General features: G+C 40.9%; 1 protein-coding gene across 6 annotated transcripts in view; it reads left to right on the forward strand.

The window, feature by feature from the left end:
* wdr17 (WD repeat domain 17) overlaps window positions 1-16,569 on the forward strand; it is an 83,784-nt gene that overhangs the window by 22,963 nt on the left and 44,252 nt on the right. For all 6 annotated transcript variants that reach the window (XR_010006410.1, XR_010006411.1, XR_010006409.1 and 3 more), the window contains exons 2-5: window positions 9,110-9,238; window positions 10,757-10,940; window positions 12,472-12,702; window positions 15,240-15,491. Coding sequence is in view for 3 of the 6 variants with exons in the window: in XM_062981383.1 (XP_062837453.1) it covers window positions 9,110-9,238; window positions 10,757-10,940; window positions 12,472-12,702; window positions 15,240-15,491 (796 nt within the window). In the remaining 3 variants the exon portion in view is untranslated. The remainder of the gene's footprint in view (window positions 1-9,109; window positions 9,239-10,756; window positions 10,941-12,471; window positions 12,703-15,239; window positions 15,492-16,569) is intronic.

Consider the following 16,569-nt stretch of genomic DNA (forward strand, 5'->3'; position numbering starts at 1 on the left):
TTATTATTTTTTTGGACAGGGGATTACATTTCCCAGTGGTCATGCTGCTGACTGGAAGATTCGGGGATCTATAATTTCAAAAAGTATTTTCCCCCTCCAATCTGTAGGTTGCCCTCCTGATCATATAGCGTATATCTTTAGATGGCCACATGTATGTTTGCCATATCTGGAAATATTTTTTTTTTAAGATTTGAAAGGGACATCAAAGGAGAAAAAATGAGTCAGAATCATTCACCTTCTTTCTAAAGGTTATGGCATCCAGCTGTAGCCTTATCTAGTTTCACTTTCATTTCTGTTGACTCATAATGGAAATTGGATTTCTGTAAATCAATGCAGTTTCAAAGCAGCATGTCAAAGCACTTTCTGGCTTGCCATTCGTATGATCACTATCACTTGCTTTCTACATAATGTGATTTAACAAATATAATTAAACTCGCTCCAGCTTAAATTAGCTTGGCCTGTTTCTTTTAATTCTGTTAGTGAAAAACGTAGATGTGAGCCATATCTCTTTTGGTGCATATTTCAAAGGGCTAGTTTCAAACATGGCATGATTTTCTGCAACAGAATACTACTACTTGAACTATTTGGAAATTATTGTTTTTTTAAAAAAGTGTGATTTGTCCAAAGTATTTTTGTGATGGTTTAACATTTGTGTGTGTGGGGGGGGGGGGGGGGGGAGAGAAATGTAGTATGCAGCATTTTCACAATTACTCTTAAAATACAGGAATTCGGTTTGCACAAACAAAACCTTAGTATATCCCTTCAGGATGTGTAAATGCCAAATAAATTGGAGAGCTGATTGAAATATGACTTTAATGGCAGAAAGATGAGGCCCTGCTCATGGTCCCGTCAACCTCACAGGTGCGGCTGGCGGGGACGAGAGACAGGGCCTTTTCAGTAGTGGCTCCCCGCCTATGGAACGCCCTCCCCAGTGAAGTCAGGCAGGCTCCTTCCCTCCTATCCTTCTGTAGGAAGGTTAAAACTTGGTTGTGGGGCCAGGCTTTCGAATAACAATTAGCAGCACTAATTATTATTATGTACGCTGGAACTCAATCTTGAACACGCCCATCTGTATTTTAGAATGTGTTTTATGAATGTCTGATGTAAGTTAATAATTTTAACTGTTTTATAGTGTATTGTACAATTTTTATATATGTGTTTTATTTTAAGCCACTCTGAGTCCCCTGTTGGGTGAGAAGGTCGGGATATAAATATTGTAACAATAAATAAATAAATAAAGTACTCTCTGCCCATTGAGTGAAGTCCCTTCCAATTTCAGGTTTTGATTATAAAATTTCAGGTTTATAAAAGCTTGGAAAGAGAATCCAAGAAGAGAAGCTATAAGTAGTAGAAGAGTTCTGATTTATCTATATGGCCTTTCTGCTTTAAAAATCAGACCTTCGTTGTCATCTTTCTACGTAACTGGGACAAATCAGTATTTAAGGTCACAAAACCTTCACCGTCATGTTTAGTTTGGCATTTGATTCTGGCACTTTATACTTACTTACTTACTTACTTAGGCGATCCCTCGTCGTTCGAGGACGATAGTCTTCCAACCTTGGTATCTTGGGCGTGTGTTCTTAGGTGACTGAAGAGACCGATTCTTGACCTGCATATTCTCCCGCAGTGAGGACATCGGTTTCCAGGTGGAAGGCGGTCCCGGTCGGGGTTAGCTTGACGCTCCTTCCTCTTGGCACGTTTCTCCCTTAAGCCCTCCGTTCGTGCCTCTTCGAACTCTGCAGCACTGCTGGTCACAGCTGACCTCCAATTAGAGCGCTCAAGGGCCAGGGCTTCCCAGTTCTCAGTGTCTATGCCACAGTTTTTAAGGTTGGCTTTGAGCCCATCTTTAAATCTCTTTTCCTGCCCACCAACATTCCGTTTCCCATTCTTGAGTTCAGAGTAGAGGAGCTGCTTTGGGGGATGGTGATCGGGCATTCGGACAACGTGGCCAGTCCAGCGGAGTTGATGGCGTAAGAGCATCGCTTCAATGCTGGTGGTCTTTGCTTCCTCAAGCACGCTGACATTTGTCCGCCTGTCTTCCCAAGAGATTTGCAGGATTTTCCTGAGGCAACGCTGATGGAAACGCTCCAGGAGTTTGGTGTGACGTCTGTACACAGTCCACGTTTAGCAGGCGTAGAGCAGGGTTGGGAGGACAATGGCTTTATAAACAAGCACCTTGGTCTCTCTACGGATGTCCCGGTCATCAAACACTCTCTGCTTCATACGGAAAAATGCTGCACTCGCAGAGCTCAGGCGGTGTTGTATTTCAGTGTCGATGTTGACTTTTGTGGAGAGGTGGCTACCAAGGTAGCGGAAATGGTCAACATTTTCTAATGTTACACCGTTAAGCTGTATTCCTGGCTTTGCAGAGGGATTAGCTGGTGCCTGTTGGAAGAGCACTTTGGTTTTCTCGATGTTCAGTGAGAGGCCGAGCTTCTCGTATGCTTCTGCGAAGGTGTTTAGAGTGGCTTGTAGGTCTTCTTCTGAATGCGCACAGACTACGTTGTCATCAGCATATTGGAGTTCTATAACAGATTTTGTGGTGACCTTGGTTTTGGCTCTCAGTCTGCTGAGGTTAAATAGCTTGCCATCTGTCCGATAGATGATTTCCACTCCGGTGGGAAGCTTCCCATCAACAAGGTGAAGTATCATAGCGATGAAGATGGAAAATAAGGTGGGGGCAATAACACATCCCTGCTTGACACCTGATTCCACCTTAAATGGGTCACTTTGGGAGCCGTTGCTGTCCAAGACTGTTGCCATCATGTCATCATGGAGGAGCCGCAGGATGTTCACAAATTTGTCAGGGCACCTGATTTTTTGGAGGATGGTCCAGAGAGTGCTGCGATTCACTGTGTCGAATGCCTTTGCAAGGTCAATGAATGCCATGTACAGAGGTTGGTTTTGTTCCCTGCATTTTTCTTGGAGCTGTCGAGCAGCGAAGATCATGTCCACTGTTCCTCTGGAGGGGCGGAAGCCATTCTGGGATTCTGGGAGGGTGTCTTCTGAGACGGGGAGAAGGCGGTTTGCAAGGATTCTTGCGAGGATTTTCCCGGCGGAGGTTAGAAGGGAGATACCACGATAGTTCCCACAGTCTGTTCTGTCCCCTTTCTTGAAGAGGGTGATGATGGTGGCATCCTTGAAGTCTGCTGGGATTTTCTCGGTCATCCACACCTTTTCAATGAGCTGGTGGAGTTGTTGTATCAGCTCAGGTCCACCCTCTTTGAAGATTTCAGCAGGAATCCCATCAGGTCCGCTAGCTTTATTGTTTTTTTGTTGGCTGATGGCATTGCTGACTTCTTCCAAACTAGGCAGTGTTGCAAGCTCATCCCTGGTTTGTTGTTGCGGGATTTGTGAGAGGGTCTCTTCGGCCACATTGGAGCTGCGATTCAGCAGGTTCTGGTAGTGCTCTTTCCAACGTAGTGCAATTGATGTTTTGTCCTTCAGAATTTTGGTTCCATCTGATGAGCGTAGGGGCTGTATGCCATGGTTTCTTGGTCCGTAAATGATCTTTGTGGCTTTGAAAAATCCCTGAGCGTCATGGGTATCTGCATGGTGTTGGATTTCTTCAGCCTTCTTTGTCCACCAGATGTTCTTGAGTTCTCTGGTCCTTCTTTGGACCTCAGCTTTTGCACTGGCATAGATCTTTTTCTTGGCAGCACAGTTGGTGTCTCTCTGCCATGTTTGGAAGGCTTTCCTTTTGTTATCAATCAGCTGTTGGATCTCTTTGTCGTTATCATCAATCCAGTCTTGATGTTTCTTAGTTAGGTATCCAATGCTTTCTTCGCAGGCTGTGATGATGGAGGTCTTCAGTTTGTTCCAATGTTCCTCAACATTTTCGGGGTGTTCTGTGGGTAGATGATCCTTGAGTGTTGTTTGGAGAAGGGCTCGTTTGGAGGGCTCCTGAAGGGCTTGGGTGTTCATTTTGCGCCTTGTTTTTCTTCCTTGGAGTCTGCGTTTGGGGACGATCTTGATAGCCATCGTGGATCGGATTAGCCTGTGGTCTGTCAGGCAGTCATCAGTACCTGTCATGGCTCTTGTGAGAAGCACATCGCGGCGGTCTCTGGCACATGTGATAACATAGTTCAGGAGGTGCCAATGCTTTGACCGAGGGTGCTTCCATGATGTCTTCCATGAGCTTGTTTTTCTGGCGGAAGAGCGTGTTGGTGATGACAAGGTTGTGCTCTCCGCATTTGGTGAGAAGCAAGATGCCATTTGAGTTGCTGTTTCTGACCCCGTCTTTTCCTATGATCCCTGGCCACAGGTCAGAGTCCCTTCCGACTCTTGCATTAAAGTCCCCCAGGAGGATGATTTTGTCCTCCTTAGGTATCTCCGATAGGATGGTATCCAGCTGACAGTAAAAATTTTCCTTGATGTCTTCGTCAGCATCTAGAGTTGGTGCATAGGCGCATATGATGGTTGCCTGTTGGTTTTTGGCAAGGTTAATTCGGAGGGTTGAAAGTCGTTCGTTGATGCCAGTGGGTGCTTCAGTCAGGTGCTTCACCAGGTCGTTCCTGATAGCAAAGCCAACTCCGTGTATTCTTCGCTCCTCTTCAGGCAGTCCCTTCCAGAAGAAGGTGTAGCCTCCCTTTTCTTCCTTCAGCTGCCCCTCTCCTGCTCTCCGGGTCTCCTGAAGGGCTGCTATGTCGATCTTGAAGCGTCCCAGCTCCCTTGCAATGAGAGCAGTCCTGCGTTCGGGGCGTTCACTGTCAGTGTTATCTAACAATGTCCGTACGTTCCATGTTCCAAAGTTCATTTTTCTTTTTTGGCCGCAGAGTGGTGACCCCTCTGGATGCGGCAGTCCAGTCAGGGTAGGAGAGGCAGACTATGTTTAGGGCACCTTTTCTAGCCCCTTCCCCGTGTGGGGTGAGCAGAGCGGATCCTAAAAAGGGCTGCTCAGTCATGGATACAGCTGCCGGACTACTCAACTGCCTCGGTCCTTGAGGTAGAACGACTGAGTCCATATCCACCGCCCATGTGCCAGTCTGTGACTAGGGGCTTCCAGATTTCACAGTCCTGCCCCCGTCGCCACTCGCTGATCGCCATGGGACTTTTGTAGGTTTGTTTTTATTTTTGTTGGAAGACGCCTGTGCGTGATTTTTTTTAATGTGTGGAGGTCGGTGCATGGCCGGTCAACACACAGTCTTCACAGAGTGAGGTTCCAGCAGTGGTGTGGTTAACACAACGACAGTGGCTTCTCAGTCTGTTGCAGCCTTCTTCCGCCTTCACAGCTGTTGTAACATGTACCATGTTATCCTCCGCCTGCTCCGCCGTTGAGGTCTTTGGGTCTTCGGATTGTGCTTGGTCTGGAACCTCCCCTGCGGCCACTCCTGGGAGTGCATCACTCCAGTGGTTGTGCCCACAGGTTCATCGGAACACGCAAGCCCCCTCACCACGGCAAGGTGACAATCCATCGAGGAGGTGGCACTTTATATTTCCTTGTGATCCAGGTGCACACTACAAATCTGTCCTTTTATTGTGATTTGCTAATAAGCATCCACCCTCTCCAGGATGCATACAATTTATTTTTATATTTATCGTATCAGAAGCGAACCGAGGATACAGTTTTAATGTATTTAAAAACACAAAGTTGAAAACTTGGCATTATACTAAATGTCCTTTGACCAGTAGTTGGCCACTAGGAGTGCCTCTGGTGTTGCTGTAGGAAGGTCCTCCATTGTGCATGAGGCAGGGCACAGAATGCATTGTAATAGGTGGTCTGTGGTTTGCTCTTCTCCACACTCGCCTGTTTTGGATTCCATTTTTTAGCCCCATTTCTTAAGATTAGCTCTGCATCTCGTGGTGCCAGAGCGCAGCCTATTCAGCACCTTCCAAGTCGCCCAGTCTTTTGTGTGCCCAGGAGAGAGTTTCTCATCTGATATCAACCACTGATTGAGGTTCCGGGTTTTAAGCTGCCACTTTTGGACTCTTGCTTGCTAAAGTGTTCCTGCGAGAGTCTCTGTAGATCTTAGGAAGCTGTTTCTTGATTTAAGACGTTGGCTTGCTGGCTGATATCCGAACAGAGGATGGCCAGAGATGTCAATGTACAGAGTTGCTAACACAATAGAAAAGCTTTTTATTTCATGTTAACCTAGGAGTTGGATTTTTCCTGGTTGACTATAATTCATAGCTGTGTGGTAATATTCCCAAGACACTGCATTCTGGAGTTCAAATATGTCAGAGTTTTATATTATTTCTTAAGTAAAAATAGGTAAGTGATTGTCAAGAACATGACCAATCACCTGCTAGAGATGGAGTACTACTAATAGAGACTAAGTACATTATGTTACTCAAGGTTGGAGGTTGGAGAGAGTTTGTAACCTGAGGTTGGAGATTGGAACCTGAGGTTGGAGATTTTTCCACAACTGCATGGTATACAGTAGACTACTGCAGAGATGAGAGGATCCCTCTTGTCCTTCACTGAACATAGCAGTTTTCTTAATGGGTCTGAAGATAGTTTGTAGGTTGTGTTTCTTCATCAACTTCTGTATGCGGTCTGTGATTCCCTTGATGTATGATAAGAACACTTTTCCTCTGGGTAGATATTTGTCTTTTCTCTCATGACTTGTTCTTGGTCTTTCAGCCCTGTCTGTGGTGGAGTATCCATTGGCCTGTAGAGCCCAGTTTAGATGGTTTAGTTCAGTTTGGAGCATGCAGGATTCACATATTCTTTTTGTACAATCTGTCAGAGCTTTAATTGTGCTTCTTTTTTTCCTTGAGTGATGGTTGGAGTTTTTATGTAGGTATCTATTCGTGTGTGTAGGTTTTCTGTAAACTGTGTGGCCCAGTTGTTGATTGGGTTTGTGAATGACTAGGACATCTAGAAAATGCAGTTTTCCTTCATTTTCTTTTTCCATGGTGAATTGGATGTTTGGGTGGATGCTGTTGAGGTGGTCCAGGAATTTGTTTAATTCTTTTTCTCCATGGCTCTAATTGGTGAAGGTGTCATCCACTTATCTGAACCATTTTGAAAAACAAGCCCTGGAAACAGCAAGAATGGTGAAGGTGTCATCCACTTATCTGAACCTGTTTCCAGGGCTTGTTTTTCAAAATGTTCCATGTAGAAATTTGCTATGACAGGGCTGAGAGGGCTCCCCATGGCTACTCCATCTTTCTGTTCATAGAATTCATTGTCCCACTGAAAGTAGCTTGTGGTGATGCAATGGTGAAACAGGGCTGTGATGTCTTCTGGGAAATTCTGGTTGATTAGTGTGATGGTGTCTGCTACCAGGACCTTGGTAAATAGAGACACCACATCGAAGCTGATCAGACTTTGTTTATTCTTCTCTCTGCTATGAATTTAGTTCTTTTTCTTATATGTCTGGCACAGATTGCTGACTTTACATAGTGTGGGCAGATGAGAAATGTAGACACTGTTTAGTAATAGTTCAGGAATACTTTGTTTTGAATTGGACTAGAACCTCAGAAATCATCAGCTTTAGTCATTGTTCAGTGTCAAAGAATCCAAATCACCTGGTAATTAATGTGTGGGAAGGAAAGAATGGAGTACAAATGGGTGGCAGCTGTAAGAAGTTCTATTGTATCTATACATCCACACATGTTCAACTCCTAAATAAGGTTGTGGGATTCAAGTACTTCATCAGGATTATATCAGTTTAGCTTCTATCTCAGGGTCTGTGATGTCTCATGGGCCTTGTAGTCCTGTTCCTAGTACTATTGTGGCAGACGAGGAGGAAAACATGGGATTTCTACCGTTTCAGCCAGAAACGGAGCCCCTGCACCTGGAGGATGTTTGCCCTCAAGAAGTCAGCCAAACAAGCCTTGGGCAGAATTCTCCCCCGTTTTCTCGAAAGGACAATTATAATAGAGATAGAGGAGTGAGGGAGGCGAATCGCCAGAGCGCCAGAATTGCAGCCAAACAATTAGCTGATTAGCTCTGCTTCCCTTGGGAAATTCTAAGGAGTCATGCATCTGGACACAGTTGGGTTTCACTTCTAGTTCTCCAGGGAAAGTGTTCTTCTGGCGGGAAACGAGACCCTATTTAGGGGGTTTGCCGCGAAGGAAACCTTGCGGAGTCAACTCGTCAGCTGGAGGAGTGAGATCGTGTGTGGACTACGCAACTCCAGTTCCTTGTTTCCAGGACCAAGTTCCAAGCCTGCCTTGTTCCCCGGACCTCGCCACGAACCTTGTTTTTGCTTCTTGTTGCCTCGTATCAAGTCTTGTTTGCCAAGAATCTAGTTTGTTTTCCAGCCTTGTTGTCAAGCTCCAATGGACTAAAAGACCTTGTCATTTCCCCACACTTTGCTCGGCAAAGTGTGTGTTTTGGTTATTGGATTATAACTTTGGACCTTAATATCACATATTGGACATTATTTTCCTGGACTATATTTGACCTTTCCTGAAAGGTCTATTTCTGAACTTCATTCTTCACTTGTTTTTATTGACTTTATATATTCCTTTAATAAAGATATTAGATAGAATCTGGCCTCAGCGCATGGTTATTGGTGCTCCGTAGCCTGGGTCTTGACAGGGTCATCAATTAGAACCACATTTCTGCAGTCTACCTATTATTAATTCATGGTGCAATTTGGAAAAATATAATGAAAATAAGCATAATTTTAATGATGTTTACCTGTTGTCCCAGGTCGAAAAACCTGTGAAATACAGAGACTGAATGTAGCTTCTATAAGAGCTGTCCTTGACAGATTGGACCTGTACAATGATTGTGACTCATATTTAGTCAAAGCTGTGAGTCTCTAACGTATTGATGATTTTATCTGCTAAATGAAAGACCCATTGCTTAATCAGAATTTTAATCACAGGTTTTCCTTAAGGCAAGGAAATGCAGTCCTTCAGATGTTATTGGACCATAACTCCCAACATCCTTAGTCTTCATTCGCAGTAGTGAAGCACATTGGAGTTGCAGTCCAAGAATATTTGGAATGATGCATGATAGCCATCATGATTCTCTGTCATCTTGTTTTACACACATGGTCTTCTATCAAATTAGTCAGTTGGAACATCAGTATTACATTCACTTCCTGCATGGTTCAGAAGTAAGTCCCAGTGATGTCAATATGGTTTTCTTCAAGGGAAAGAGATACAGAATTGCAGCCTTATTAACCACATTTCTCTGTTTATTTAACAGGCAAAAATGGCACAGGTTAAGCAAGTGGGACTATTAGCTGCTGGGTGTCAGCCATGGAATAAAGATGTCTGTGCTGCTAGCGGGGATAGATTTGCCTACTGTGCGACTCTTGCTATTTATATATATCAGGTGAGATTAAATTTTCCAAATTCCTTTTGAATATTCTCCTTTGCTTGCTTGCTTGCTTACTCACCTTCCTTCAAGCTGTTCTCCATCTAGAAATGTCAGAAAGTAATTTCGTTTGATACAGTGGAGGTTTTATGTGAGATCAGTAGCCTTAGAGAAGGTATTCATTTACATATGCTTCAGAAAATTCATCCAGCAGATTTATTTGGGCTTACATTTGCACTGCACTTATGCATTTCCAAATGGAAGTGCATCCACAGTCATTCTGTGGAGTATCACAATCCCATTTTATCTTTTAACTTCATATTCATATGAGCGTCAACCCAGAGTTCTTTTTAAGATCCCTTACAATTACATGGAAAAGCACACTGGAGGGATGATCTATGCAAATAGTATTTCACAGTTGGGTTTCCCTACAACCTATTCTAATGTCTAATTTTGTGCACATTCAGGGCAAGGTATTCATGCATATCGCTCTGGATCACATCTCATTCCTTCAAGGTTATCAATGTCATGGGTGTCAATGTATTTTAACTGTACAGTAGAGTCTCACTAATCCAAGCCTCGCTTATCCAAGCCTCTGGATTATCCAAGCCATTTTTGTTGTCAATGTTTTCAATATATTGTGATATTTTGGTGCTAAATTCTTAAATACAGTAATTGCAACATAACATCACTGCGTATTGAACTACTTTTTCTGTCAAATTTGTTGTATAACATGATGTTTTGGTGCTTAATTTGTAAAATCATAACCTAATTTGATGTTTAATAGGCTTTTCCTTAATCCCTCCTTATTATCCAAGATATTCGCTTATCCAAGCTTCTGCCGGCCCGTTTAGCTTGGATAAGTGAGACTCTACTGTATATGGGATGCCTGGAAAAGATAATCAAATTGTCTCTAGAGAAATACTACACTCCTGAAAAAAAATGTTTAAAAACAGCGTGGGGTGAACTGTTAGGAGAGTGTAGCATTTCCCCGAATTGGACAGGCTTCCATTCAGTTTTGGAAAGCTCTTCTCTTTCCTATCGTTCTTTCCTATGTTGCTCACTGTGGCTCCCAGACACTTCTGATAAGTTTCAATATGTATGGATGGCTGAAGATCCTTCCCCCCTCCATTAAAGTATTTAATTGAATTTTCCTTATGGTCAGGTTCAATTGCTCGTAAGATGGCAATATTTTTAATGCCATTTTTTGCTTTTAATATTTGCTAACGAACCAAAGACAAAATATTTAAGAATGTAGTAAACTAGTTAGGAATTTGTTAACATATACAGTATTCATAAATTAAGCCTGTCTTTGTTTTGATAATATTATCTTGTCTTTATGTGAATGTAATTGAATGCACATCAATTGGGCTTTATAGAATTAACTGTAGCTAGGGTTTGTACATAATTTCACTGAGATGTATGGAGAGAAGGCAACATTTTAGAGATGTGGGTGGGTTAAGGATGCCAATCAGTCTGTTTCTGTTGTTTGAAATGGCTAACTTTTATTTTTTTAAAACATTTTTTTCTTTTCAGTTAGATCATCGGTACAATCAATTCAAGTTATGGGGAATTATGTCTGAGCACAAGAAGACAATCACAGCAATTTCTTGGTGCCCCCATAACCACGACCTATTTGCGAGTGCAAGTGCAGATAATTTAGTAATAATTTGGAATGTGGCTGAAAAAAAAGTTGCTGGAAAACTTGACAATACAAAAGGTATGTGAGGAACTCAAGTCTAACAATTTTCAAAGTAAAAACGGCCAGCTATACTTCTATATATACAATTTGTTTAATTGAAACAGAAGAAGTACTGTATATATTCAAGTATAAGCCTAGTTTTTCAGCCCTTTTTAGGGCAGAAAAAGCTCCCCTCAGCTTATACTCGAGTGAGGGTCCTGGCCGGCTTCTATTCAGATCAGCTTATACTTGAGTATATAGGTATTCAGAGTTGGACAGTCTTATCTTATTAAAGTCTTATTATTATCTTAAATTACAGTTTTATATAAATATTCAAAAACATTTAACCTACTGATGCCTCAAATAATGCAATTTTATTAATATCTATTTTTATTTTTGAATTTGACCCGTAGCTGCTGCATTTCCCACCCTCGTCTTCGAGTCAATAAGTTTTCCCAGTTTTTGTGGTAAAATTAGGTGCCTCAGCTTATATTTGGTTCGGCTTATACTCAAGTATATACGGTAGTTTATTTTTCCAAACAGAAGTAGTTTATTCCTCTTATTATTCCTTGTATTATTCCAAGTTGGTATGTTTCTTACAAATTTAGTACAGAGGACCTTTAAAAATAGGAAAGGGATCTGCAGAAAAGGAAATGATAAAACCCTTTCTGTTCGCATAAGCATCCAGCAAATTGAAAGGAGTGCTTTCATAAGCAGCAGGGCACTTTTGGCTCCATACTCAGGCTAAAATAATATCATATTATCTCAGGCTGAAATAATAATAACCTATATATTTTGTCATGTCTCAGTGTAGCAAAAGGGCTGTACTTTCCCCTTGTTTTACCTTGGGTAATACATTATCATGATTTATTTTGTTTTGGTGAGTTTCCTAGATAAAATTAGAAATTTCAAGCTTTTGTTTTGATTTGTTTTACACAATTTGTTTTATCCAGTACACAATTGTTCATTTTGATATATTTTCTTCTGTGATAGTTTTAGCAGTACAACACTGTTGTTTGCTTACTTCCTTGCAACAATCATAGTTGCCTCTGTTTGGGCACTCTTTACATTTGTTTTTACATCACTCAAAATGTTTTCATAGTGTATGCAAATATATGTGAGGGATAGATGCTCAAATAACATTTCATTATCATGGTGTTGACATTCATTGGAAGGAAAAAATAGGGCCCTTTCTACACTGTTGTTATATCCCAGGATCCTATCCCAGGTTATCTGCTTTGAACTGGATTATATGAGTCTCCACTGCCATAAAATCTGGGATCAGGAAATAATCTGCGATCAGATACTGGATATAAAGCCTAGATTGCACACAAGTGTTCCTTGGCCGTTTTCTTCAAATTTTGTCATTTAAAATTTCAGTTATTTTGAATTTTTATTTGTAGGGGGAATTATACATTATAAAAACTGTTACATATCACCACTTAATTCTTAGTGTTAATTCTCAATATGTAGATCGGGGAGAAAACATTGCATAAGCAATCTAATCTGCGGCCCTGGGAATAAAGCAGCAAATGTCTTTTAGATTTTTAGATTTCTCTTTATGTTCCAGGTGTTCCTGCCTTTCTTAGCTGGTGTTGGAATGCAGGCGATACAATTGCATTTGTCTCCCATAGAGGTCCATTGTACATCTGGGCAATATCAGGACCTGATAGTGGTGTAACTGTACATAAAGATGCTCACAGTTTTTTATCAGACATCTGTCTGTTTAGATGGCATCCGAAAAAGAAAGGGAAGGTAGTGTTTGGACACACTGATGGAAGTCTTTCAATTTTTCAGCCAGGTAAGAATATATCTTTGAAGACATCCAATACTATATGCAGGGAATGCATCTGTTATTTTGAGAGACTTGAGTCTTTGTTGTTTCATTAACATACTTATTCACACATTACTTGCGGAAAGGACTGAAAATCTGTGCAGTACAGAGTTATTTATTTATTTATTTGTCTTCATGTCAGAAGCAAATTGAGAATACAGTTATGAAATATAGAAAAACCACAAAGTTAATGCTTTGGCATTATAATAGATTTTCTTTGACCAGAAGCTGGCCACTTCGAGTGCCTCTGGTGTCGCTGTAAGGAGATCCTCCATTGTGCATTTGGCAGGGTTCAGACTGCATTGTAGTGAGTGGTCTGTGGTTTGCCCTTCTCCACACTCGCATATCGAGGACTCCGCTTTGTAGCCCCATTTCTTAAGGTTAGCTCTGCATCTCGTGGTGCCAGAGTGCAGCCTGTTCAGCACCTTCCAAGTCGCCCAGTCTTTTGTGTACCCAGGAGAGAGTTTCTCATCTGATGTCAACCACTGATTGAGGTTCTGGGTTTTAACCTGCCACTTTTGGACTCTTGCTTGCTGCGAGAATCTCTGTAGATCTTAGGAAGCTGTTTCTTGATTTAAGACATTGCCTTGCTGGCTGATATCTGAACAGAGGATGGGCCAGAGATGTCAATGTACAGAGTTGCTTTAACACAATAGGAAAGCTTCATTAATATAACTTGTAAAAAAGTATTCTTGACATAGTTCGTACACTCACTAAGGACACTCTAAGAAAGAATCTGATCATTTGTAATAAATTACACTGACTAAAAACAAAGTTATTCACATAAACATTCACTTTAATGGTTTAGATTCTATTTGAAAGGTAAAATACATTCTGTGAAATACAAAATCAGTCATAAAACTACATTTTGGGCAGTCTGGTTAGAACAAAAGTCACTGTTACAATTTTGCATGCTAGCTACAAACTAACTTGTGATTTCCACATATTTGCTTACATAAATAAGTTCTCCTAAAACTGACTGGTTGAATTAGTCTCTGTTTAGTATCAATATGTGAGCATTTGTATGTATCAGTGCAGTACGTACCTGATGGACATAGAGGTGTATGGGTGTTTCTGTGATGGGATTAAACCTAATTATGTCTTTTATCTAGATATGGTGGTATCAACCTATCTATCTACTGGCTTTAGCGGTGCGGGAATGTATCCAAAGAGACTTGCTATTTTCACAGATTTAAATACAGAAAAATGTCAATTTGAAGATTGCCCTTATAGCCATTGTTGTTAAAATGTACTTTGTAAACTATCGTGTTGCAATGCAAAAGTGGAAGGTTATTTGATGCCACTGTTTGGGCTTCTGTTTCCAAGATCCTTCAATTGCCTCCCAGGAGTGATCTGGGTGAATTCTTAGATTTATATAAAGCAGTTGCTTAATCCGGCTGCCTGACTTCATTTCCTAGAAAGATAGTTCCATGTACATGCAAAGCATTGATCCATATGAAGGGAGCTGCTTCCTCCAAGGGAATGATTCAGTGCTTTGGGTTGTTAATTCCACCTGTTCATTAATACAATTTCTAGAGCAGCATGACTATGTCTACAATGTACATTGCCATTGACTTTACAACAATGTATTAGAAGCATATAAAAATGGAACCTCCCTCCCCAAAGCAAAACAAATAAAATATTAAAGATAAAAACATAATGCCATACATAAAAAGGTGCAAAATTATATTTGTTGATATTGGCATCTAGTCTGTATTTAAACTTTACGCATATAATTAATTGGACATCATAGTGGATGTTCCTTGTCGCCCTCATCCCAGCACTACAAAGTGTTGTTTTGAAACCAAAGAACAATTAATCACCTTCAATACTGTAATTTAAGCTTGAGTCGTTGTTGAGTAATTAGCACAATGAAGCAGTGTTTTTCATTGTTGATATTCCAGTATTTTGTTCATTGTATTCAATTCATTTTGAACTTATGAGAACTTTCTGTATCCTAATAATGGCACAACAGAAGCATAAAGATAAAGGGGGGAAATGTAGGTGATGATAGATAAAATTCCTTCTAAACGTTGCCCACAGAGCCAACGCCTACTGGATATTGAGCATTGGAATTATCCCGGAGGACCTAAAGATTACTAGAAAAATGCCTTTCTGCAAGAGGTTGACTACAGAGTTCTGCAGGAAGACCTAGAACAGTGGCTTACTTTATAGATGAGTGCTTCTCAGCCTGTGGGTCCCAGGTGTTTTGGCCTACAACTCCCAGAAATCCCAGGCAGTTTACCAGCAGTTAGGGTTTCTGGGAGTTGAAGGCCAAAACATCTGAGGACCCACAGGTTGAGAACCACTGACCTAGAGATTCCTATATAGGTGTTCAGACAGGTAAAATAAAACAATGTTGCTGCTTTTTATTAAAGAGTTTTCCGCTTTTATGGTGGTCCTATATCTTTAGTTCCAGTGAATGTTTGGGTTGACTGCATGTTTATCCTGCAGACTGCAGTGCCAACTTTTTTTTTGTTTAAATTTTATTTTTGTCTTTCAAGGTTCCAAGAACCAGAAACATGTTCTTAGGCCAGAATCACTTGAAGGAACAGATGAAGAAGACCCTGTGACTGCTCTAGAATGGGATCCTCTATCAACTGATTATCTTCTTGCTGCAAATTTGCACAATGGCATCCGTCTTGTTGATTCCGACTCTCTCTCCTGTATCACAACCTTTAGTTTTCCTACTTCAGCAGCATCTGTGCATTGTTTAGCATGGGTTCCTAGTGCTCCTGGAATGTTTATCACTGGAGGTAAAATCAACACATTTCCGCATGTTGGTTTGTAAAATAGTAAAATAAGTAATATTAATAATATTTATTATTATTATTATTATTATTATTATTATTTTATTCATTTTCCGCGTGTCCTGATGGCTCGGGGTGGAGTACAACAAATTCAAAACATATAAACATAAAATATATACAATAAATTACATAAAGACACAAAAATGTTAAAAATACGTTCACCAAACACAGATACAGAGCTGACATATAGTAGCATGTAATTCAAAATTCATGATTGAAAATTGACTGGGAAGACCTGCTGGAAGAGATGGGTCTTTAATTGTGTTTTAAATTCCAACATCTGATCTAGCTGTGAGAGCTCTTCTGGCAGGTCATTCCACAGTCTTGGGCTGGCTGATGAAAAAGACCTCTGGGTGACAGCCACCAGTCAGGTTCTGGCTTTCGGTGTAAGTGTCCCTCAGAGGACCTACGTGTCCTCAAGAGTGGATTTTGCAGGAGAAGACAGTCCAGTAGATAACCTGGACCCAAACAATGTAAGGCTTTAAAGTTCAAAATCAACACTGTACTTTGCCTGGTAACTAATAGCCAACCAGTGGAGTGACTTTAACTAATTGGAATTTCCAAACTTGGTACAGAGGCAACCCAATGTACAGCACATTGCGGTAGTCCAGCCTGCAATGTTGGACCACCAGTACTAATGTATTTAGTTCCTCAAACACTGCGGGTGCAATCCATCGCAGCAATAATCAGTTTATCTGCAGTTTACTTTATTATAATGTGATTTGGGTGATTAGTTAATTAAAAGTAAAGACAGTCATAATATTTTAAGAGGAATGAATATAGTTTGATAGCATAATCATGCTGTGAAAATTATATCTGTTTGTCTTTTCTTTGCATGCCTCTAGAAAGTCTGATGACTCATATGGTGCATAATAGGGGAGGTCAATCTGATATGAAAACATACTCATGAACTCCATGTTGAGTTTGGAAGTATGTATTTACAGTGATAGTTGTGGAAGTTTCACACCATGGAAGTTTTGTCTTCATGTGTAACACTTGATGAAAGTCAACATAAACTACTCTT

This window comes from Anolis carolinensis, chromosome 5 (genome assembly GCF_035594765.1).
Source record: "Anolis carolinensis isolate JA03-04 chromosome 5, rAnoCar3.1.pri, whole genome shotgun sequence".
Taxonomy (NCBI): domain Eukaryota; kingdom Metazoa; phylum Chordata; class Lepidosauria; order Squamata; family Dactyloidae; genus Anolis; species Anolis carolinensis.